At 43.3% G+C, this 24,671-nt stretch overlaps 1 protein-coding gene across 3 annotated transcripts; it reads left to right on the top strand.

Annotated features, from left to right (window-relative positions):
* The first annotated feature begins 427 nt into the window (after positions 1–427).
* On the top strand, positions 428–24,671 carry ZXDC (ZXD family zinc finger C). 3 transcript variants are annotated; one of them, XM_056524905.1, is made up of 10 exons: positions 428–1,497; positions 7,503–7,655; positions 8,609–8,687; positions 10,122–10,252; positions 10,465–10,629; positions 11,974–12,647; positions 19,953–20,034; positions 21,328–21,485; positions 22,304–22,413; positions 23,782–24,671. In XM_056524905.1, the coding sequence occupies exons 1-9, from the start codon at positions 483–485 to the stop codon at positions 22,409–22,411; spliced, it is 2,565 nt and encodes an 854-aa protein (XP_056380880.1). In that variant the 5' UTR covers positions 428–482; the 3' UTR covers positions 22,412–22,413; positions 23,782–24,671. The 3 variants fall into 3 exon arrangements, with proteins under 3 accessions (XP_056380880.1, XP_056380878.1, XP_056380879.1); XM_056524903.1 differs by having other exon boundaries at positions 22,304–22,405; positions 23,782–24,667; XM_056524904.1 differs by having other exon boundaries at positions 431–1,446; positions 22,304–22,405; positions 23,782–24,663.

The raw sequence follows: 24,671 nt of genomic DNA, 5'->3' as shown, positions 1-24,671 counted from the left end.
GCTGTGTTCCTCTGGATTGCACGGTGAACTAGCCAGCAACGCGGAACGAACAGCGCCTGTATTGGAATTCATCAGGGCTCGGAGTGCCCTACCTGTCTATGAATGGAGGGGCTCAGAGGGAAAGTGGGGAGGCCATGCAGCCTGCTGTACTTCAGAGCCTTGGTCACAGCTCTTTACACAGCCACACAAAAGGTTTAGTCACTATGAAACTGTGTCAGCCCTTCCACAGAGATTTTCCTTTAAAATGACTTATTCCATCCATAGCTTTAAAGGGTTTTTTTCAGTGTTGAAATGTTAGTGAGTTGTGTCCCCTGCACAGTGTCACACTCCATAGAGCCCGGGAATAGAGGAAAAGAATCCTGGCTATCCGTTGCTAAGTGACAGTGTCAGCGGATGGTTACGTGCTCTGAGCTAATCGCTTCCGCGTGATCCGTCCTTTGCCATCTCCTTCCGCGCGAACTACATGCTACAGGGACACCAAGATGGAAATTCAGGGGCCGACGGGGCAGCGGCAGCAAGATGGCGGCTCCGGGCTCCCTGAGGGAGAAGCGCCGTCCGAGGCCGCTGAGGAGGACGAGGAAGGGTCTGGCCTTCAGAAAGAAGATGTCGGTGTACATCCCATCTACATGGTGGTCAACCTGGCCTCCGTGGCCCCTGGCAGCTCTCAGGCCCCGGGACCAGCGCCTCCTCCTCAGCCCCCGAGGCCCAGCCCGTCCTCGGAGTTGGCTCTCCCCAGCTACGTGACGGTGCGGCTGGAGAACGGGCTGCTGACCCTGGGTGGCAGGGAAGGGCCGGACAGCGGGGATAGGCCTCCGCCACGGGCTGGGAGTAACAGTGCGCCGGCCACCCCGCAGCAGAGCTGGGCGTCAGAGCTGTCCCCACAGGGGGAGGCTGGCAGCAGCTCCGGGGCTCCGCACGGCTTCTCCGAGGGCCTGGAGGACGTGGACATGGTGCTGAGGGACCCTGTGGACGAGCAGGTGGCCGGCTTCCTGGTGGGGGACATTGGGGAGCTGCAGGTGAACCTGGGGGAGGCGCTAGACCTGGCCAGGAAGGGGGTCCTGCTGGTGTTCCGCTGCCCAGAGCCCGGCTGCGCCAAAGCCTTTGACCGCAAACAGCAGCTGAAGGTCCATTTACTGAGCCACACCGAGGAGCAGCGCCCCTACAAGTGCCACGTAGAGAACTGCGTCTGGTCCTTCACCACCCTCTACAAGCTGAAGCGCCATATGCAGTCACATGACAAGCAGCGCCCCTTCTCCTGTGACGCCCCAGGCTGCGGGAAGAGCTTCACCACCGTCTACAACCTCAAGGCCCATTTAAAGGCCCACGAGCAGGAGAACCTGTTCCGCTGTGATGCCTGCGGGGAGGCCTTCCCCACCGCCACCAAACTCAGTGCCCATAGGAGGACGCATTATGAGCCAGAGAGGCCGTACAAGTGCGAATTTAATGGTACGTGGCTGGAACGTCACCTACAGGATGAATTCCATGTGGATTATAATGGTGGATCATACACGGTGAATGGAGAGGGTGCACACCTTTGCTGGGAACGTTTGGGGTGCTACGTTTATCTTGCCAGTTGAAGCAAAGCGATAAAACAGTTCATCTGTGTATTGCTGAATACCCAGCATATGTTTCTTTTTGCTGGAAAATGCTATTTATATAAGGTGGTATCCCGACCTCAAATGGAAATTTTCAGCTCACCTCCCACTGGTCTTGCACGGATCTTCAGCTTGGCCCAGCTTGATACGTAGTATAATGAAAAGAAGTTCTGATCCAGCAATTCCATAAAATATAGGCTTTTATTTGTATCCAAAGTTAAAATGTAGCAAAAAAACAAAGCACACTCGACTCACCACCTAGCCAGTGTAACACTGCAAACATGGACGCATTTCGTGTGAATGCGCCCGAAACGCATCCATGTTTGCAGTGTTACACTGGCTAGGTGGTGAGTCGTGTGTGCTTTGTTTTTTTGCTACATTTTAACTTTGGATACAAATAAAAGCCTATGTTTTATGGAATTGCTGGATCAGAACTTCTTTTCATTATACTAGGTATCCCGACCTCACCTACATCTCATGTCTGTTTAAATAAGGGATGTATGAACTGGATCACAATGGAGTTTACTGGAAATAAAGATTTGATCTATGTATAATGGAAAGTTCAGCCATTTTCTGTTATGCCTTGTGTACCAAAATTGCACCATTTTTAAGATCTCTGCCTTCTGAGAAATCTCCTCTAGATGTAAGGGTGCGTTCACACTACGGAATCTCCGCTCCCTGAATTCAGCGAGCTGGGATTCTGCCGCCGAAGGTGCTTCGGCGCTAGGGCCGCAGGGCACTGAGCCGTCACCATTGACGGCTAGGCAGTGCTTGTGGAAACCGTGCAAAGAATGAACATGTTCTTTCTTTGTTCGGAACAATTTCAGCTGCGGAATTGTCCGCCCGTGGAAATTCCGCAGTGTGAACGGGTCTCGCGGAGACCCATTCACACTGATGTTAAGTTCACACCGTAGGATTCCGCTCAGTGTGAACGCACCCTAATACTACTTACGGGTGACCGTTTGCATTACTGAGGTCCAGGCCATGTTAGGGGCACATTCACACTACGGATAGTCTACTTGGAATCCACCCACAGCAGCAGATCGCAAAGGTATTCTACAGCCCAGTGCACATTATGGGAATTCTGTAGCAGAACTTCCAACGCAGATCTGATTTCCACCAAAATAATAAACATGAATCAGCCTGGACTCCTTTTTTTCTGGTGTTAATTTCCATAGTAAAATTCAGTGCGAAATGAGCTCTGATTCCACAAGGAAATTCCTTGATTATTTCTGTAGTGTGTATGGGTCCGCACTCTTGATACCTTTTCAAAGGGGTTATCAAGCAATAGTAAAACTGCAAATTTTTTCCTAAAACTGCACCACTCTTGTCCTCGGGTTGTGTGTTGTATTATAACCTGGCTCCATTCACTTCAGTGAAACAGCTGCAGTACCACACACAACCTAAGGACAGGGGTGGGCGCTGTTTTGCTAGTCCTGGATAATCTCTTTTTTTTAACAAACAACTTTTTCACAGTTAATTGTCTAGGCTTGGCACTATTGTAACATTCTGCTATGAGAATAGGCTTGCATAGGTTTTCAACCACTGGATGTAACCCCATGATCCTATTCAATGAGAGCAAGCAGTGATCTTACACATGGTATAAAACACAATGTATATTAGAAGGCTTTACTTTTCCCAAGGTCAATGTTGTGATGGGCATTTTCTGGAGACCCTGGCTCTGCCTCTTCTGGTACCATACAATAACTCAGGAGCATCTTAACTTAGAATTCAGCTTTGTATTATTCCTGCTGGAAAAGTTTAAATTGACGACTGAGCATCACTATTCTACTTTGTTAATGGGGGTTGTTCCTGCATATATAGAGGCTATGTTCACACATTGCAGATGTGTCACAGTACCAAGACAGTTTTCCCTTGGTTTTCTGGAATCGCTGTAAAACTGCAGTGTTTTTTCTGCAACGTGTAAACATAGCCCAATGCTGTTCAGTTGGTGCTAACCATGTGGGAACACAGCCTATTGACAGCAATGGTAACGTCCAGTTGGCAGTGCATTCATACATTTTCAGGATGTTTAAAGCGTACCCGTCAGATCCAACCCAAAACATTTTTTTTTAATATATCACTCAGTACCTAATCCTGACCATGTACATCTATGTACATGTACATCTTTTTATGTGTCTAGCACCTTTATTTATTTTTTTATTACACTTTTAATTTAGCTCACTAGTCTGAATTCCTCTCAAAGGGAGAGGGCGTGGCCTCACTGTGCAGGTCTCCGCCCCCTCCCTCAGTATGATGTCTGCTCACATCTCCCCTAGCATTAGCAAAACTACAACTCCCAGCATGTCCTCACTGACAGTAGCGGGACACAAGCTGACAGTGGGAGGATTTTTCCTCCAGCTATGAGCCCTGTGCTCACAGCTGTCAATCAAGGAAGTGTGTCCATGACACAGGTGATGATGCATGGACACAGCAGTTGTTTGGCTTTTTTAGTAATGAAAGCAATTGCAAAACCTATTGGGTTTTGTATGCTTTACAACAAAAGTTTCTATATCTGACAGTGCCCATTTAAAGGAGACATAGCATGCAGAAAAACGTATCCCCTATCCAAAGGAAAGGTGATACTTTTTTTAGATTGCGAGGGGTCCAACTGCTGGTTCCCCCAATCGCCTGCAGGGGACCCCGGCTCTCTCCAGGAGTGGGGGGTGTTGACCCCTGCATAAAGTGGCGGCCAATGCGCCCCCTTCAAGTATCTCTATGAGAGCCGTTCAGCTATCTCCAGCTCTCACATAGATATACATGAAGGGGGTGTGTTGGCTGCCACTTCGCGCGGGGGTCAACACGCTCCGTTCCCGGTGGGAGAGCCCGGGTCCTGTGCAGACGATCCCATGCTGTGCAATCTAAAACTTATCCCCTGTCCTTTGGATAGGGGATAATTTTTTGTGCATGATACTTCTCCTTTGTTCCGAATGGTGGCAGCTGGGGCTTGGTTAGCTAAGTAATGTTTTGTTTTTTTTACATTTTTTTCTTGCATCGTGAGCACAATTTCCTGTAACATTTTTTTCCCCTGCTTGTGTTTCTCCAGCTCTCCTGTAGACAGTGCATGGAGGGGGCATGTCGACCACCATCATTTTACGCACTAATAGAGCCGTTGTTCTGAACAAAAATCTTCAGAACAACAGGCAGGAGATTGAGGGGGGTTGAACTCCCCGTGACTAGACCATTATCCCTTATCCTGTGGATAGGGGGATAAGAACAAAAGTACCGGAGTTCCCCTTTAAAGCGCTGCCGTCATTTAGAACCGCTCTTGATATGTTTCCCAGACAAGGTAAAAGTTAAGATCGCACAGGATTTCACTCCTGAGACCCACTGTGATCGTGAGTTATAAGCTGGTGAAGTACCCAGCAGCAATGGGCTCCACTCCCAGGTCGGCCAGCAGATCTGATCGTTCACTCCATAGATTTATTGCAGTGAAAAAGCCAGATATGATTGACACCCAGGGAATGAGGTGTGTGCTGCAGAGTACTTCACCGGGCTGTCTCAGTTGCTGTATAGAGACTTTTCATTGAAACTTTTTTTAAATTGCAGAGATATGCCATAGTCTGGTTAAAGGAGTAGTGCATTGGAAAATATCTTATCCCCTATCTAAAGGATAGAGAATGAGTTATAGATCTTGGGGGGCACGACCGCTGGGACCATCAGAAAGGGGCCCCGGCAGTCTGCTGAAAGTGGCTGTTCCGACCCCCGCAAGGAAGCCGTGGCCGACACGCCCCCTCCATGTATCTCTATGGGAAACATGGAGGGGGCATGTCGGCCGCCGCTCCGGGCAGGGGTCGGCACGGCCCCTTCCAGCAGATTGCCGGGGCCTTGTTCAGGAGATCACGGGATCCCAGTGGTCGGACCCCCCCCCCCCATGATCTATAACTTTTCCATTATCCTTTGGATAGGGGATAAGTTATCATTCACTACAAAACTTCTTTAACTTTTTGCAGTGGTCAGGAATTTATCATCTGCAATTGTCGCCCAGTTTGTCACAAAGCCCTCTTTTTGTGACAAATGTACACCATCCCTGACTTGGCTTTCTGCCCCTGATCGATGAGTATGCACACACCCCTATTTCCTCCCTGCTTGGCGTCAACCCCGTGCACCTAAACTCCCCTAGAGCCTGTATGTTTAGACACATTTTATCTGAACGTACTCCCGAAACGCGTTTCTATAGTACGTCAATAAATTTTATTTTACTAATACTCCATGCTATCTATCGTATCTGTCTATGGTAGCGCCAAATTTGCAGTACAAATTCCCTGTTTTATTGCTCCATGTCAGGAACTGTCCACAGCAGGATAGGTTTGCTATGGGGCTCTGCTCCCACTCTGGACAGTTCCTGACATGGATAGAGGTGTCAGCAGAGAGCACTGTGTTCAGACAGAAAAGAACAACTCAACTTTCTCTGTAGGCTACAGCAGCTAAGTACAGGAAGGGTTAAGATTTTTTAATAGAAGTAATTTTACAAATCTGTTTAACTTTTTGGAGCCAGTTAATATGAAAAAAAAAAATCTTTTGCAGCTAAAAGGGGTGGAAGACAATTTTTTTTAAAAATCAACTGGTGCCAGAAAAGTTAAACAGATTTGTAAATTACTTCTATTAAAAATCTTTACCCTTCCAGTACTTATCAGCTGTTGTATGCTCCACAGGAAGTTCTTTTCTTTTTGAATTTCCTTTCTGTATGACCACAGTGTTCTCTGCTGACACCTCTGTCCATGTCAGCAACTGTTGAGAGCAGGAGAGGTTTGCTATGGAGATTTGCTCCTGCTTTGTACAGTTCCTGACATGGACAGAGGTATCAGCAGAGAGCACGGTGGTCAGACAGAAAAGAAAGGAGTAATTTACAAATCTGTATAACTTTCTGGCACCAGTTGATTTAAAAAAAAAAAAAAAAAACTTTAAAAATTTTTAATGATTTTTTGTTAGGAAAAATCCTAGTTTTTAAGGAAGTATTAAAAGTAATAAAGCTGTCTCTAACAGTACCACTTTAAATCCACTGCATGCGCTGTTCATCTGGATTGCAGAGGGTGGTGTGTCAATGGTGCAGTGCTGCTTTTTGGATGAATGGTGCCTGCAAAAGATTTTAGCAGGGCTTTTTATGCATATTCAGCAATAAAAAAATATCTTACATTTACAGAAACCAACACTCTGTGTAGCCTGATCCCGCTGTTATGCTCCTACTGATTAAGCTGCTACTTGCTAACCTGCTAAATGTATGATAGAAAAAAAAAGAAGGGGTCAGGTGGGAATATAAGTGACTGCAGGATTGGGTTACATAAGGTATGTTTGTAGTGTAACCAGGGTACACCTAGGTCTTTTAGATTTGTATGCAAAACCGTAGGTTCTTAAAGGGGTACTCCACTGGAAAACATTTTTTTAATCAACTGGTGCCAGGAAGTTATACAGATTTTGTAAATTACTTCAATTAAAAAATCTTAATCTTTCCAGTACTTATTAGCTGCTGTATGCTCCACATGAAGTTCTTTTCTTTTTGAATTTATTTTCTGTATGACCACAGTGCTCTCTGCTGATTCATCTGTCCATGTCAGGAACTGTCCAGAGCAGGAGCAAATCCCCATAGCAAACCTATCCTGCTCTACAGAGTTCCTGACATGGACAGAGGTGTCAGCAGAGAGCACTGTGGTCAGACAGAAAGGAGAAAAAAAAAAAAAAAAAAAAAAAAGGACTTCATGTGGAGCATACAGCAGCTGAGAAGTACTGGAAGGATTACGATTTTTTAATAGAAGTAATTTACAAATCTGTTTAACTTTCTGACACCAGTTGATTAAAAAAAATGTTTTCCATTGGAGTACCCCTTTAATCAAGATTTGCAAAGCTGCTAGATGTTGTCTGTCTGGAACAGTTACCGTTTTTGAGACTGAACACTTTTATTCTTTGTAGGTTGCGACAAGACTTTTATTACAGTGACTGCATTATTCTCCCATCACAGAGCGCATGTACGTGAGCAGGAACAGTTTATTTGCTCTTTCCCCAGCTGTAATAAGCAATACGATAAGGCATGCAGGCTGAAAATACATCTGCGCAGTCATACAGGTATGTCATCATGTCAGAGACAGTAAATGGGCTGCTCACTATCTAAAGCGGCTTGCAAAATGTTCATGACTATAGGGGCTACTTTATAAAATGCATAGTGGAATGGGAATCCCCTCATCCCATTCAGTTTTTAGACCCTTTTCCTTTAGTTATAGTGATGATCAACATACTTTCATTTTTTTCATGTTTCCTGCAATTACTTTACTATAAGTAGTCATTTTGCTATTTATTGCAGCCTATACACAATCCTCTGTGATTAGGAGTATTCATTCCTGTCTGTTGGGGTAGTGCAGTGTTTCCCAACCAGGGCGCCTCCCGCTGTTGCAAAACTACAACTCCCAGCATGCCCGGACAGCCTTTGGCTGTCCGGGCATGCTGGGAGTTGTAGTTTTGCGACAGCGGGAGGCACCCTGGTTGGGAAACGCTGGTGTAGTGTGTCTGTATGATTATTGTGTGATTCCTTCCTGCCAGTCTGCAGGGGATGTGGCATATTGTTTGCAGTGTTTTGCTTTTTTTGTAGAGATGAGCGAATTTAAAGTAAATTCGATTCGTCACAAACTTCTCGGCTCGGCGGTTGATGACTTCTCCTGCATAAATTAGTTCAGCTTTCAGGTGCTCCGGTGGGCTGGAAAAGGTGGATACAGTCCTAGGAAAGAGTCTCCTAGGACTGTATCCACCTTTTCCATCCCACGGGAGCACCTGAAGGCTGAACTAATTTATGCAGGAAAAGTCATCAACCGCCGAGCCGAGAAATTCGTGACGAATCGAATTTACTGTAAATTCGCTCATCTCTACTTTTTTGCTTAAATGGCCTTGACGGGGAGCAGCTTTCCCTATTAACCTATATCTCGCCACATTTATACGCTTATCTTTTATCTTTCACAAAAAAACTGAACTGTTATCTGTGTTCTGTCTCATTTATTTCTGGATCAAATTGGTTTTGCTTGTTTCAGGTGAAAGACCTTTTATTTGTGACTTTGAAAGCTGCGGCTCATCCTTCACAAGCATGTCCAAGCTCTTGAGACATAAAAGGTATCATGTACCTGCTGTTTCTTGTGGTCACAAAGCACAGATTTTAATGTTTTCTGTGAAAACAAGGAGTATTGCATGGAGTATTCAAGGGTTCAATACATTTTAGGCTATGTGTACACGGGCGGAACTTCCACACTGAATATTCTGCACGGACACTCCCCTGCAGCAGAGTACTATTGAATTCACTGGGATTCTGCTGCACTGTTCACAGAGCAGGATTTCCACACCAGATGTTTCCGAGCGGTCCTAGCACCTGCTGGATTTTTCATATGTGCGTAATATTTGTCAGTATTTTCTGGCGGACATTCTGCACATTTTAGTCCCATGTGAACATAGCCTTAAAGTTTTTTTTCCTGCATATATTAGTGGTATAGGAGATGTGGTGCAGATGATGGAATAATAAGCCTTGCTTTATTGCCAAGACCTCAATAAAAAATGGGTAGCTTGGGTATGTAGATAGAAAATCCATTTAATGCCTTAAAGAGTACCTGTTGCCCCAAAAAACCTTTTAATATAGTGTTCCTTGTGTAATTAGCAGACACTTTCCCATTTACTTGCTTTTAAAATTATCTACATAAATATGTTTAAAATGTAATAGAAAAAAACGGCCACTAGGTGGCTCTGTTCTGTTCCCTGCCACAATTGATACAGTGAGTTTGGTCTCCTCCCGGCCTTGGGAAGTGCTTCTCTTTACTGAGCTTGATTGACAGCTGCACAGAAAGTGAGAGCTCCACAGATTGTCACAGAAAGCCACATAGACTGAAAGCTGCAGGAGAGCCTCACAGATAGCAACACAGACTGAAACATGCACAGAGCCTTAGGTCTTCTATTCATCACAGCACTGCAACCATACGAGGGCGGAAGTGGTCCCCCAGCAGGCTTCAGTGACGCCATGCCTGCTGGGAAATGCCCACTTTCTCCTGCTGGCAGATTGCACTGTGCTGTGAGCAAGAATAATGTAAGATACACAGCTTTTTAAAGCTCTGAATGTTTTTTTAAGGGTGTTAGGAGTAGTTAGGGAACATAGCCTTAGTTAGTTTAGAACAGTTTATTTGGTGACAGGAACTTTTTAAATTAGTTTCCAGTGTTTGCTATCTGTATCACTTGAAGTAACTAATCTGTAGACTAAATGATTGGAATTATAAGGCATCTATAGAATTTTACTTGCTAAGTCATGTATACAAATTGTAAAGCTGCAGTACTGAGAAAGCAGAAATAACTATCAGTATGTGCAAATTGCTCCATGAAAGCTCTGTATACAATGACTGGACAGCTGTCAGATATTGGTAGACAAAAAATAGCCTTCTGACAAATGTTAGTTATGCCTTCTTTCGTAATGCTAATAATTTATGTTAACCTAATCTATTTAAATAGTTTTTTTCTATGTAATATAATTTATTGTTGTTGCTTATATTGTTTGTTATCTGCTTTAAGGAAACATGAGGATGACAGACGTTACCCGTGTCCAGTAGAAGGCTGTGGAAAATCGTTTACACGAGCCGAGCATTTAAAAGGTCATAAAATTACCCATCTGGGTACCAAACCCTTTGAGTGCCCTGTAGAGGGTAAGATTCATTTTATTAATCCTATATTTGGGCAGTTTACTGGGCACATAGACACATTCACCTGTGAACATAAAATGTAACTTTTAATAAATTTTCTAATTACTTAAATCTTTCTATAGTTTCAAAAACCCATCACCCCATTTTGGAGTTGTGGGATTTGTGGGATTTATGGTCTTTTGATCCATGTCTGTCATTCTGTCTCTCCCTGCCAGGCTGTGGAGCCAAGTTCTCTGCCCGAAGCAGCCTGTATATCCACTCCAAAAAGCACCTTCAAGATGTGGACTCCTCCAAGACGCGTTGTTCAGTGTCCAGCTGTAGCAAGATATTTACTTCCAAGCAGAGCCTGAAAGCTCACATGGTTAAACAGCATGGCCACGGTAGGCTTATTTTCTGTGATCGCCACAAGTTTGTGTAATTGAATTAAAAAAATGTATTGTATTGGTTAAGCTCTAATGGACTTCCTTCTCATACTAATTTTATAGATATGGTTATAACTGTTAATTGACATAACAAAGTGAAGTCTACTGTTCAGCTCTGGATTTTGTCTGCGCATACGTTGTGTGATAACTTGAAAACCCCTTGATAGATTTGTCTCAGATTTAACATATTATTTTGTGATGAGAGGTGCAGCAGCAAGGAGGGTGATGAGAGGTGCAGCAGCAAGGAGGGTGATGAGAGGTGCAGCAGCAAGGAGGGTGATGAGAGGTGCAGCAGCAAGGAGGGTGATGAGAGGTGCAGCAGCAAGGAGGGTGATGAGAGGTGCAGCAGCAAGGAGGGTGATGAGAGGTGCAGCAGCAAGGAAGGTGATGAGAGGTGCAGCAGCAAGGAGGGTGATGAGAGGTGCAGCAGCAAGGAGGGTGATGAGAGGTGCAGCAGCAAGGAGGGTGATGAGAGGTGCAGCAGCAAGGAAGGTGATGAGAGGTGCAGCAGCAAGGAGGGTGATGAGAGGTGCAGCAGCAAGGAGGGTGATGAGAGGTGCAGCAGCAAGGAGGGTGATGAGAGGTGCAGCAGCAAGGAGGGTGATGAGAGGTGCAGCAGCAAGGAGGGTGATGAGAGGTGCAGCAGCAAGGAGGGTGATGAGAGGTGCAGCAGCAAGGAGGGTGATGAGAGGTGCAGCAGCAAGGAGGGTGATGAGAGGTGCAGCAGCAAGGAAGGTGATGAGAGGTGCAGCAGCAAGGAGGGTGACTCCTGAATGTCTCCTTTCTCCTAATTGCAGCTTCTCCTGCAGGTTGTGTCAGTGACTGAGGCCAGGACACACCCTCTTCTGCCGCTCCTCTCCGGCAGCACCATGGCCTTGCGTGTTTAGGAGGCAGAACAGGCTGACAAAAACCAGAAAAAATGCTTAATGGCCAGTCTAGGAGAATAACGGAGTTCCTTACTTCATACATTTAGTATTTTTAAGTATTTATATGAGTGAGGTCTACTGTCCTCTGAACTACTTTATTGCTCCTTTGTGCAATGAAGGTGGGAGTCGACTCTCCGAGCTTCCCTGCCTCTGTCCCCTCTGCGGCCATATGCCTGCCCATCTGTGAAAATGCATCTCCTTGTCAGACAGTCATGTCTTAATGACGTGAGAGCCGATGCCCACTTCACTGCTCTGAAAAGGAGATGGGTGGGCATATAGCAGCAGAAGGGAGTCTATTAGGTTTAGTGTAGGTGAAACGGCTTTCAGTTTCCCTTTTAATTGCTATGCTGTTTTTTGTTTTTTTTCTGTTTTATAGATCTTGAAGCTTCAAGTTCTCTCACTCCCAGTAGTGAACTGACCAGCTCAGGACAGAGTGACCTAAGTAACCTGGACCTCTCCTCTCTATTCACCAATGTCTCCTCGAATGGGTCTGGAATCTCTGCTGACCTTACCTTGGTTAACTCTGGAATACTGACCATCGATGTGTCTTCTGTAAGATCTACATTAGGAGGCAACCTGTCAGCCAACAATAACTCTCTAGTACATCCTGTTGACCCCTTGGTATTGGTGTCCAACAATGATAACAACAATGGCCTGGAGAGCTCCCTTCTGCTAGGAGCAGCAGCATCCATTCTTCAGCAGGGAAGCCTTCAGCTGGATGATGTACAGACAGTTAATGCAGAGGCCCTGGGCTCCTTGGCATCTTTATCAATGAGAGGGTCCAACCAGGATATTCATGATCTTACGTCCACAAACAACCTTACTATTGATTCCACAACTTTAACACCTTCCGTTACACTGGGGACAAGCAGCTCCATTTCTGAATTGTCGACGCAGACCAAAGCTGACAGAAGCCTGTTGCCAGCTTCAGAGGTTGTGAGCCAGCAGGAAGGGAGTAAAGTGGTGACACAGTTTGTCTTCCCACAAACTGGTAACTACAGCTCACAGAAGGACATAGACTTTAGCCCCGTAGCTGGAAACTCCATTTTGGTAAGCTTACAAGTCTTCTGGTTATTATATATCTACATGTGTATATTATAGGTTTTTAAATGTAGGTTCTGCTATCAGGATTTACGATTAACCAAACCCCAAGGCCGTGGCCTGGGGTGCAAAACACCTCAAATTTTTCCCCCTAAAACATAACTTTTAATGGTGTATATCTAAAAGGTATTCCAGAAAGTGATAGTTAAAAAATGCAATGTCACATGGGAGGATAATAGTTATTGGAGCAGCATGGCTTCCAGTATACAGGGCTCTGCAGAAGCCCAAACTTCCCAGTTGTGACACTAGTTAAAACACAAAATTGCCGCCTCTACATGTTTCGCCGTCACACGGCGTTCTCAAGAGGCAATATGTGGCAACATCACTCCAAAATGGCGGCAGGGGGTATTTATAGACCATTCCCCCATCATCATCAGTCAGCGACATCTCTATCTAGCCTATCACAAGTATTCTAGTATTGCTCCAATCACGATCCAATAGATATGATACACTTCCCGAATGCTTCCATGTGGGAGCCAATGGGAAAACCTAGAGAGCTCCTTACCTCATCTTCCCTCATCATTCCGATATGTCATGTGATGGAACTACGTAAGCGGGTTCTTCCGCATCATAACAGTGCGCCGCGCACGCGCAGTCTGTTTACCAATATTGCCTTGTCCTCTGTCGGCCGCGAATGAGTCGGCGCATGCGCCCGCACTCAGACACTGTATCGCCTACAGGAGGGCTAGTGCGCATGCTCCTGCACTTAGATGACAGCCTAATATCTATAGTGCAACTGCACTTATATGGAAAGGGGAAGCGAGGTAAAGGAATCTCTAATAGGAGTATGTATAGAGATAAAACCTTAATAGTGATATTAAATAATATTATACTAACCATAGTACATAACAACCATAATGGGTCATATCTTGCGGAATATAAGAAGTAGAGCACTAGTATATTAAATTCCAGAGTAGGTTGGGAATATGTCAACAAGTGAAATAAAAATAAAATGAAATAAAATAAAATAAGATGAAATGAAATGTGATATAAATGCCCAAAGTGTAAAGATAAAAATAAGACAATAATAATTTATGAATATAAAGTGAATAAACAATCCAACTGTGCAAAGGTGAGTATAGTAATAAAAAATGTATATATATATATGTGATGAGTGGTGAAAAAATTGAAATTGCAAAAATAGATAAATGTGAAGACATAAGTGTAGAATGAGTTTAGCCACAATTACACACCAATTTTTAAATTGTGATAAGTGCTTTATTTGTGTCTGGCCACATATCGACAAATTCCCAACCCTCCATATGAATATATAGCTCTCAGTCTGAGATGATGATAAAAATATTACAACTAGTAGACTATAGATAACCATTATTTAAATAGATTGCCATTAGGACTGTGAATTTACACAATCTGGATGTAACATAAATGAATCCTGAAACAAAATAAAATAAAAAACAAAAGATATATTTAATAATGCTACAGAAATGCTGAAAAAGAAAACCCTTCATTAAGACCACTTGGCGCCTGACTATGTAGCCTCCATATCCATTTAGCCTCCTCGCGTAGGAGGGACTTGTCAATATCTCCTTTCCGTGGTCCTAACTTCAATTGACATAGACCCACAAATCTTAAGTCGCTGATTCGACCTCCATGTAAAGCTCTCATATGTCTGGATCACTGTCTGGAACACTATTGTTTTTTCTGATGAGTTTATTTCTTTTACTGAGCACATTTTATTTTATGGTCGCTACATTGACGACATTTTGATGTTGTGGGACGGGCCAATTACCCTTTATCAGGAATTCGTTGACAAACTTAATGCTAATAACATCGGGATGGCCTTTACCTCCGAGATAGGTGGGCGATCTATCCATTTTTTGGATCTTAACATCTATATCGATGAGTCCAACCATCTACAGACGGATATTTTCCGCAAGCCCACCTCTACCAATTCGCTCCTGCACTGGGGTAGTTGGCATCCGGGGTCCCTGAAGAGGAGTATTCCGGGTGGCCAATACCTCAGGGCGAGGAGGAATTGTTCAGAGGAGAGGAACTTTCAGAGGGAAAGTCAAAATTTGTATGAGAGATTTAGGCAGAGAGGATACCCTCGTAAACATTTGAAAACGGCGTATAAGAGGGCATGCCAAGCAGATAGGAATGCTCTACTTACCTTTACGCGGTCAACAGACACATCCAAACAAGTGAGATGCATTGGCACTTACGATGGACATACCGATCAGGTGATGGCAATAATGCGCAGACATTGGCATCTACTCACACGTGATGAGGATCTGGCACGGGTGATTGGAAAATTTCCTGGTATCACCTTTAGGAAAGGCCCCAGCATAAAAGACCAGCTGGTCCATAGCCATTTGGGCATAACAAACACAAGGCAGTGTTGGCTGAAGAATACCACAACGGGTTGTTTCCCCTGTGGGCATTGTAGTTTCTGCCAACAGATTAATAAGACCAAAAAAGTGACAAATCCTGTGGACGGCCACCAATATGAAGTCAGACAGTTTATTAACTGTAGTTCACATAACATCATATATATAGCCCAGTGCCCATGTCCCAAGTGGTACGTGGGCAAGACGACACAGGAATTTCGCAAGCGGATATCGCAACACCTTAGCTCGATTAGGACGAGAAAAGACACACCAGTATCCAGACATATGAGAGCTTTACATGGAGGTCGAATCAGCGACTTAAGATTTGTGGGTCTATGTCAATTGAAGTTAGGACCACGGAAAGGAGATATTGACAAGTCCCTCCTACGCGAGGAGGCTAAATGGATATGGAGGCTACATAGTCAGGCGCCAAGTGGTCTTAATGAAGGGTTTTCTTTTTCAGCATTTCTGTAGCATTATTAAATATATCTTTTGTTTTTTATTTTATTTTGTTTCAGGATTCATTTATGTTACATCCAGATTGTGTAAATTCACAGTCCTAATGGCAATCTATTTAAATAATGGTTATCTATAGTCTACTAGTTGTAATATTTTTATCATCATCTCAGACTGAGAGCTATATATTCATATGGAGGGTTGGGAATTTGTCGATATGTGGCCAGACACAAATAAAGCACTTATCACAATTTAAAAATTGGTGTGTAATTGTGGCTAAACTCATTCTACACTTATGTCTTCACATTTATCTATTTTTGCAATTTCAATTTTTTCACCACTCATCACATATATATATATACATTTTTTATTACTATACTCACCTTTGCACAGTTGGATTGTTTATTCACTTTATATTCATAAATTATTATTGTCTTATTTTTATCTTTACACTTTGGGCATTTATATCACATTTCATTTCATCTTATTTTATTTTATTTTATTTCATTTTATTTTTATTTCACTTGTTGACATATTCCCAACCTACTCTGGAATTTAATATACTAGTGCTCTACTTCTTATATTCCGCAGGATATGACCCATTATGGTTGTTATGTACTATGGTTAGTATAATATTATTTAATATCACTATTAAGGTTTTATCTCTATACATACTCCTATTAGAGATTCCTTTACCTCGCTTCCCCTTTCCATATAAGTGCAGTTGCACTATAGATATTAGGCTGTCATCTAAGTGCAGGAGCATGCGCACTAGCCCTCCTGTAGGCGATACAGTGTCTGAGTGCGGGCGCATGCGCCGACTCATTCGCGGCCGACAGAGGACAAGGCAATATTGGTAAACAGACTGCGCGTGCGCGGCGCACTGTTATGATGCGGAAGAACCCGCTTACGTAGTTCCATCACATGACATATCGGGAAGATGAGGTAAGGAGCTCTCTAGGTTTTCCCATTGGCTCCCACATGGAAGCATTCGGGAAGTGTATCATATCTATTGGATCGTGATTGGAGCAATACTAGAATACTTGTGATAGGCTAGATAGAGATGTCGCTGACTGATGATGATGGGGGAATGGTCTATAAATACCCCCTGCCGCCATTTTGGAGTGATGTTGCCACATATTGCCTCTTGAGAACGCCGTGTGACGGCGAAACATGTAGAGGCGGCAATTTTGTGTTTTAACTAGTGTCACAACTGGGAAGTTTGGGCTTCTGCAGAGCCCTGTATACTGGAAGCCATGCTGCTCCAATAACTATTATCCTCCCATGTGACATTGCATTTTTTAACTATCACTTTCTGGAATTGTTACCTTTTAGATATACACCATTAAAAGTTATGTTTTAGGGGGAAAAATTTGAGGTGTTTTGCACCCCAGGCCACGGCCTTGGGGTTTGGTTAATCGTATTGTTTTGGCCTCATAGCCCCCCCCTTTTGGGTCATTTTGTAGTTTTTGCTATCAGGATTTTGCATGTATGAGAAAACCATCATGAGTGCAGATTTCCCTCGTGTTGACAAAGTTATCAAACACAGTGCTATTGAAAGCAATCTTCAACCATAACAGAATGGAGTTTGGCCTCCTTATTTGGCATTGCTGGCACTTTATTGTATGGCATGACGTTGTTCATTTGGTGTAATTCCAATTAGCAAGGCATTAGCTATCATGTTTGTAATTTTACATGAGTTAAAGCACTTACTGGTTTTGTGGCACTCTTGCAAATTAGAACTCCCAGCATGTCCCGACTATTGACATTTGGGCATGCTTGAAGAAGCAATTTGGAAAAGGCTATATAGTAGGGATCGACCGATTTATCGTTTTGGCCGATATTATCGGCTGATATTCACGATTTTGGACGTTATGGGTATCGGCATGTACCTTGCCGATAATCCGATAATGCCCCGCACTGCCGCACACCACACCGCCCCGGCCAGAGACTGCCGCCGCTCAAATAGGCTGCAATTGTATCTGTGCATGAACTGACATTGTTCCCTCCTATGACCCGCACTGACCCGGAGTCAGCCAGTGCCTACATTCGGGTCATTTCCTGAGCGCATCCGACATTCAAAACGAGAGGCAGCACAACCAATATGTGTCTTCCACTTATTGCCTGAGGAAGGTTGACACAGCCAAAATGTTGTGAAATAAAGAAGGGGTTACTATACTGGTTGTACAGGGATGCGGAATTTCTATCGCCCGACGCCCGGGACAAGCAGTTCCGGGCGCCTGGCAGGTGAATTTGTCCGGCCCTTAGCCCGACTTCGGGCAAGCAGGGCCGGACCTGACAAGTGCGGCGGCGAACTGCAGTTTGTATGGAGCGGGCTGTCGACTCCTGCCCGCTCCATACTCTGCAGCCTGTGTCCTCCGAAGCAGAGCAGGGGAGATGAGAAGCTGTGTATTTGTCTTCTCTCCCCTGCTCTGCAGACGTGCGGGGGGAGATGAGGGTGTGTGGCTTATTTCTCCCCGTGCAGACCTGCGTCCTCTGCCTTCGCTCCCCGCACGTCTGCACTGGGAGATGCATGCGGCGCTCACAGGGGAGTATGGAGCGTGCTCGGGATTCCTGCCCGCTCCATACTCTGCAGCCCCCGGCTGTTCTCAGTAGCCGGGGGCCGCCGCTAATAGCCAGCATGCGGCGATCGCCGCGGCTGGCTATTAACCCTTTAGATCGCCGCTGTCAAAGCTGACAGCGGCGTCTAAAGGGAGATGTGAATGCTCCCTAGTGGGCTAGTGGGGTGGATCGCCACTATAGATCCACTATAGAGGTAGACGGAGGACTTACCTCTGTTCCCTGCTGTCCCGCTCTGTCATTGATAGATCCTGGCTGGACTAGGCTCTATCAATGGAGCACAGAGCACACAGATCAATAGAGTTCAATAGAATCTATTCACCTGTCTGAGGAATCTAATGATTCCTCATATAAGTCTAATAAAGTGTAAAAAAAAAAAAAAAAAAAAAAAAAAAAATAGTTTTAATAAAAGTTTGAAAGACACACATTAACCCAGTGGTCTCCAAACTGTGGCCCTCCAGATGTTGCAAAACTACAATTCCCAGCATGCCAGGACAGCTGTTGGCTGTCCGGGCATGCTGGGAGTTGTAGTTTTGCAACATCTGGAGGGCCACAGTTTGAAGACCGCTGCATTAACCCCTTCCATGTTAAAAGTTCAAATCACCCCCTTTTCCTATATAAAAACATGCAAACATAATAAAAATAAGCATATTTGGTATCGCTTCGTGGATAATTGTACAACCTATTAAAATATAACATTATGTATCGCGTACGGTAAATGTAAAAAAAATACCAAACCACAGATTTGCAATTTTTATAATATCCCAGAAAAAAAAGTTAAAAAGCGATTAAAAAGTCAGATCAATGCCAAAATGGTACCGATACAAAAAACAGATTATGGCGCAAAAAATGAGCCCTCATACAGCCTGGTATGCGGAATAAAAAATAAAGCTACAGGGGTTAAAAAATGGCAATTAAAAAAATTAGAAAAAGTTCAGAATTAGTAAAACATGACGTAAACGAAACAAATCGTGTATCGCTGTAATCAGGCGCCTAAAGTATAAAACTAACATGTTACCTCAACCACAAGGTAAATGGCGCAGAAAAGAAAAACCACCAAATCTGCAAAATTATCTTTTACTATTTCAATTTCACTTCCCTAAATATATATATATATATATATATATATATATATATATATATATATATCTATATATTAATTTTATTATTTTTTTTTGGTTCAGAGAATGTTATTGAAAAATTTAAAAGGTATCATTATAGTAGGTAGTTATGGCTATTATAGGGCGAGGAGGAAAAAATTAGAACGTAAAAGCAAAAATTGGCCGGACAAGTGGATCGTCAAGTAGATTTTGCTCCATTTTAGTCCCGTGGACAAGTAGTTTTTTATAAAATTTCCACAACCCTATTGTACTGCTTTTACTTCTTTAATATTTGGGGCAAACTCTTGAGAGTTTAGGGGAGTTCTGTGATGTGTAAAGGCCAGAAAGCTGAATGGCAATCTCCTGATTTTTGAAGATGGACCTGTGGCCTGTTCAACAACTTGCGCCGTCATGTTGAGCCACTGTTTCACGGATTTGGGCTGTTAGTTTTGGCTCCTAAGAGGCTAATGAGGGCCTTGATAGCCAAGTGGTCAGTCTCTACCGCTCTTCTTAGAACTATACAGTGGTGACCTCCCCCCTTGGCTATCTAGGCACTCAGTAGCACATCAGGGCTAAAACAACAGCACTCATAGCAAGCGATCGAGGGGCCTAGAGAAAAAATATAACAGTTGTCTGTGGAGTTGTGGCTCCATGTGCATCACCAAATGTTGTCCTTATATGTAGGGGAAAAAAATCTTTGAAGATAATTGGGTGAAAGGGTTTAGTTTCAGTGCTCAGTAAAGTCTTTGTTGTTTTTTTTTTTTTTTCAGGAGAGTGGGGGCTCAGCAAGGACAGACTACAGAGCTATTCAGCTGGCCAAGAGCAAGAAGAAGGGGAGTGCAAGCAGCTCAGGTATGCAAAACTTCAGTGCTTAAAATTCTTTCATGATTTACTTTAAACCACAAGTCCCAGCCTATCTGGTTTTCTATTTATGCTTTATATATTTTTAAAGCGTACCCGTCAGATCCAACAAAAAACATTTTTATTTATTTATTTATCACTCAGCACCTAATCCTGGCCATGTACATCTAATTTTTATGTGTCTAGCACCTTTTATTTATTTTTTTATTACACTTTTAATTTAGCTCACTAGTCTGAATTACTCTCAAAGGGAGGGGGCGTGGCCTCACTATGCAGGTTCCGCCCCTCTCCCTCAGTATGCCCTCTGCTCACATCTCCCCTAGCATTAGCAAAACTACAACTCCCAGCTTGTCCTCACTGACAGTAGTGGGGCACAAGCTGACAGTGGGAGGATTTTTCCTCCAGCTATGAGCCCTGCGCTCAGCTGTCAATCAAATAAGTGTGTCCATGATATAGGTGATGACTCATGGACACAGCAGGACTAGTATGTGTCCAGGCAGGGGGGCAGTTGTTTGCCTGGCTTTTTTAGTATGAAATACAGATTTTTTTTTTAATGAAAGCAATTGCAAAACCTATTGGTTTTGCATGCTTTACGACATATCAAAAGTTTTTGTATCTGACAGTACCCATTTAAAGCGTACCGGTCATATCCCACCCAAAAAAAAAAAAGTTATGTTACTTGGTACCTAACCCTGATTGTGCACATATATTTTTGTGTCTGGAGCCTATATTTCTCCCACAAATACCATCTATCTGTTGCTCACTTGGTTTGTCATTCTGGGCTTTGGAAGGGGGCCTGTCCATCACCCTGCATGACTCCTCTTCCCTGAGTGTTTGGTCTCTTCATCCAATCACTGCAGGCTGCTCTGTTACCACCTCTTCCCTGCTGCAGTCTCATAGGACAGGAGTGAGCACAGAGGAGTGTTAGTCCCACCCTCACTTACTGGACTTTGTCCATGCCTGTGGACACAGATGATGCTGCAGCCAGACAGGATTGTGTTCTAAATTGTGTGGGATGTATTTTTTTTATTATTTTTTTTATTTTTTATTTCTGTAAAAACGAAATACATTTTTGTTATGAAGTATATTAGAAAGGTTACTGTTTTGCCAGGATGTACAACATATAAAACATTTTTAAATCTGACACTGCCTATTTAAATAACCCTTTATCCCTTCTTTCTGTAGACTAATAGATGTGAGAGAGAGAGATTCCTTAGGACAGTATCAATCAATAATTTGCAACACTTTATACATAATTAATTTTGCAGTATTATTCTTTTAAAGGGACTTCACCTCCACAGAGGAAAAGTAAAGGTACAAAACAAAACCAAGCTGTATCTCCTGCTGGCAATCGTTTTGGTAACAGTGTTTTGTCAAATGGAGGACTGACATTGCGGGATCCAGCAACAGGGGCACAATATGTACAGATCCAGCTTCTTCAGGTTGGTATGACAACCCTTGTTCTTTGATATTTTCTATGTGGAAAATGCTCCTTTTTGAGCTTATTGCGGTTGTCCCAAGATATAAATGTCACTTATTGGCTAGAATTAGTTGGTGGCTGGTCATGCCAGCAGTTGGACTCCCACTGATCACAAGAATAATGGTCTGTTTTGTACATCTGTAGCAGTTGTGCTCTTGTTGCAGTTTTCCCGTATCATTACAAAACTGCTGTGATTAATAAAATAACAAATAGTAAAACAGCATTTTTGCCACAATGTTTTATAAAGTTGTAACAAAATTGTGAAAGAATGTCTGTGAAACTGCAGTGTGTAAACATAGCTTTAAATCTTAGGATAACTTATTTTAATAAGGCTTTCCACTATGTCCCCCTCTGCTCTCACAGCTAAAGTTAAACACTTGGTTCAATTGGTTTCTCTACAGACCGGTTTGTATCTTCAAAAATATTTCAGCTATATGCCCTCTGTTAGCATTGTGTTTTTTAAGGCCTCAAGACAAGAAGTAGTGGAGCACCCCATTGATCCAGGAATAGAAAAACAGGGCTAATTTATTCCCAAAAAAACAGCACAACCCCTGTCCTTACAACCATGGCTCCGTTCACTTCATTAGACCTGAGTTGCAATACCACACATAACCTACGCGGAGAGGTGTGGTGCTGGTTTTTCAAAAAACTGCTCTTTTTTTTTCTTCTGATCCTGGATAACCCCTTTAATTCTAAGCTAGTGGTATAGCTACACTTTGACTATGTGACATGTTAGATTATTGTCCCTAAAGTGAATGTTTTCTGTACTGTCGCCTCCAGGATGAACCTCCAGGAGATGGAGACCTGCCTTTCCAGCTGAGTGCCCAGTCACCAGCTACGCACACACAGCTAACGGTTGATTTGCCTGTGCATATCCTGCAGGTATGATGGTCTGTATATTTTTGTTAATATTATTTGTAATAGTTTGTCCTTTAAATCTAACATTTGGATATACACTTATCAATAATAGAAGAGCTACAGCTCTGTATCTTTACATTTTGATAGTTTAAAGGGTAGCTCCCACCATCCTATTTTTTTTTCTGTCCCTGCCTGTTGCCAATCTATCCCTAACCCCCTCCCTGCTTTTAATTTTTATTTTTACTATATTAAAAATGCCTTTTGTCTGCCTGGCAGTGTGCTCACTACCAGGCAGACTTCCCCAGCAGGCACCTCGTCACTGATGCCTGCTGGGGGGGACTTCCGCCCTTAGTTCATCTACACAGTGTGCCTCCAGCTGTTTCACCTCTACAACTCCCAGCTTGCCCTGACATCTATTGGCTGTCAGGGCATGCTGGGAGTTGTAGTATTGAAACAGCTGGAGGCACCCTGTGTAGATAAACTATTAGTTAGTTACAAGCGGCGCTATGGTGCTAGCCCCCCCCCCCCTCCCCCGCTACGGCACTAGCCTGTTCCCTCCTCCCCCCAAGCATACCCCGTTCCCTCATTACACTTGCAGTTACTGCAGAGTCTGGCAGCGGGCGTGCAAGGACAGCGGCGGCAACGAGGCAGCGGCGGTGATGTGCGGGAGGAGTGGCCGGGGAGCCAATGCGCTCGCTCCCGTCTGTCTGATTGACAGGCAGGGAGCGAGTGCAGCCTAACTGAAAAAGGACTGATTGCCAAAATCAGTCTTTTTTCAGTGGCCGGTTTTTAAATGTAAATTAAACCTTTTTAATGAAAAAAAAAATAATAAAAGTATATTAGAGATATGTTGTAGTACATAAGTACTACAACATATCAAAAAATAAAGTTGGTGACAGTGCCCATTTAAGCAAAGAAATATTTGTAATTTGTGTCTACCTAAGATAAAGTAGCTAGGGGTTTATGGCCCTATCCTTAGGATGCCTCGTCAATGTGTGGGTTTATGATCTCCAGGGTCACCACCAATCAACACTATGGCTGCGGCACCTATACATGAGGCTATGTAATGAAAAGCCACAGTCCCTTTATTGTGCTGATCAGCAAGGATGTTACGTGATCAACCCCCACTGATAAACATTATTAGCATATCCTTAGCATAGTCCAGTGTTTCCCAACCAAGGTGCCTCCAGCTGTTGCAAAACTACAACTCCCTGCATGCCTGGACAGCCTTCGGCTGTCCAGGCATGCTGGGAGTTGTAGTTTTGCAACAGCTGGAGGCACCCTGGTTGGAAAACACTGGCATAGTCAAAGAGAACCCCTTTTACAATGTTAGGTGCAATTATTTCTGCTTCAGCAAGTGTTACCTATGTGCATATTTAGTACAGTTTGTTTTCTTCTAGGAGCCTCATGTGTCAACAGAAGATGATGCAGCGTCAGATAATTCCCAGTTTACAGGAAGCACAATAAATCTGCAGGACCTTGAATAAGCTGGAGCTGTGCTCAAGCAGGAAAAAAGTGTTGTTTATATTCTGCTGGCAGTGTCTCTTCCCTTAATGACAGTGACATGGTATAGAAGAGATGATACCCCGCACATCCGTTTCTCTAATTGTGAATTATTCTCCAATGTGGCGCTCCATTTTGCACTAGATTTTTTTTTAATGCTCATCTTTAACTTGGCATATTGTCACATCTTAACTCCTTTCTTAAAAGTGCTCAAAAGCTGCTCTTTACTTTCCCTCTAATATATCTGGATAGGATTTGAGAATTCCATATAAGGTTTTTTTTTCTGTGTATCCACCTGGAAGGAATTGAAGTGGCCCGAAGCTTTCTCTGGAAGATAGTATTCTGCAGTCTTTTGTGTCTGATAAAAGGTGAATGTTTCCAGGTAGCAAATGACTGTTTTCTTTGACTATTTTAAAGTATTCAAATCTTGTCTCCAGAAAAGTCATCTCTCCAGTCATACTGTGCACCTACCTCCGGAGCATAAACTGGTCAGTCTGACTACTATAGCCACGCACTAAGAAATCGTGGACAGAACTGACTAAAAATTGTAAAATATAATATCAGGTATTTATTTGTGTATACTTCAGGAATCTTTGTTTTTCTCTTGTACAGAGTTGTACAAATAATATTTATATATATATATATATTTCCTTTAAGTCAACAAGGATTCCCTTTTCACCCTCCTGTAATTTTTTTTTTAATTTTTTTTTTTATTGGGTGCAATTTGGTGAATTAAGAAAGTATTAAAAAAAAGTATTATAATTCTGACTTGTTTCATTGTTAACCA

This window comes from Hyla sarda, chromosome 6 (genome assembly GCF_029499605.1).
Source record: "Hyla sarda isolate aHylSar1 chromosome 6, aHylSar1.hap1, whole genome shotgun sequence".
Taxonomy (NCBI): domain Eukaryota; kingdom Metazoa; phylum Chordata; class Amphibia; order Anura; family Hylidae; genus Hyla; species Hyla sarda.
Note: the sequence above shows the minus strand (reverse complement) of the source record. Positions and strands in the feature narration are given on the sequence as shown.

What these genes read in the sequence shown, in the direction of transcription:
- ZXDC (XM_056524903.1), top strand. Translation starts at nt 483, where the DNA reads ATGGAAATTCAGGGGCCGACGGGGCAGCGGCAGCAAGATGGCGGCTCC. An exon ending in CTTTGAGTGCCCTGTAGAGG is followed by an intron (nt 10,253 to 10,464) that starts GTAAGATTCATT and finishes TCTCCCTGCCAG; the next exon opens with GCTGTGGAGCCAAGTTCTCT. An exon ending in GGGGAGTGCAAGCAGCTCAG is followed by an intron (nt 20,035 to 21,327) that starts GTATGCAAAACT and finishes ATTCTTTTAAAG; the next exon opens with GGACTTCACCTCCACAGAGG.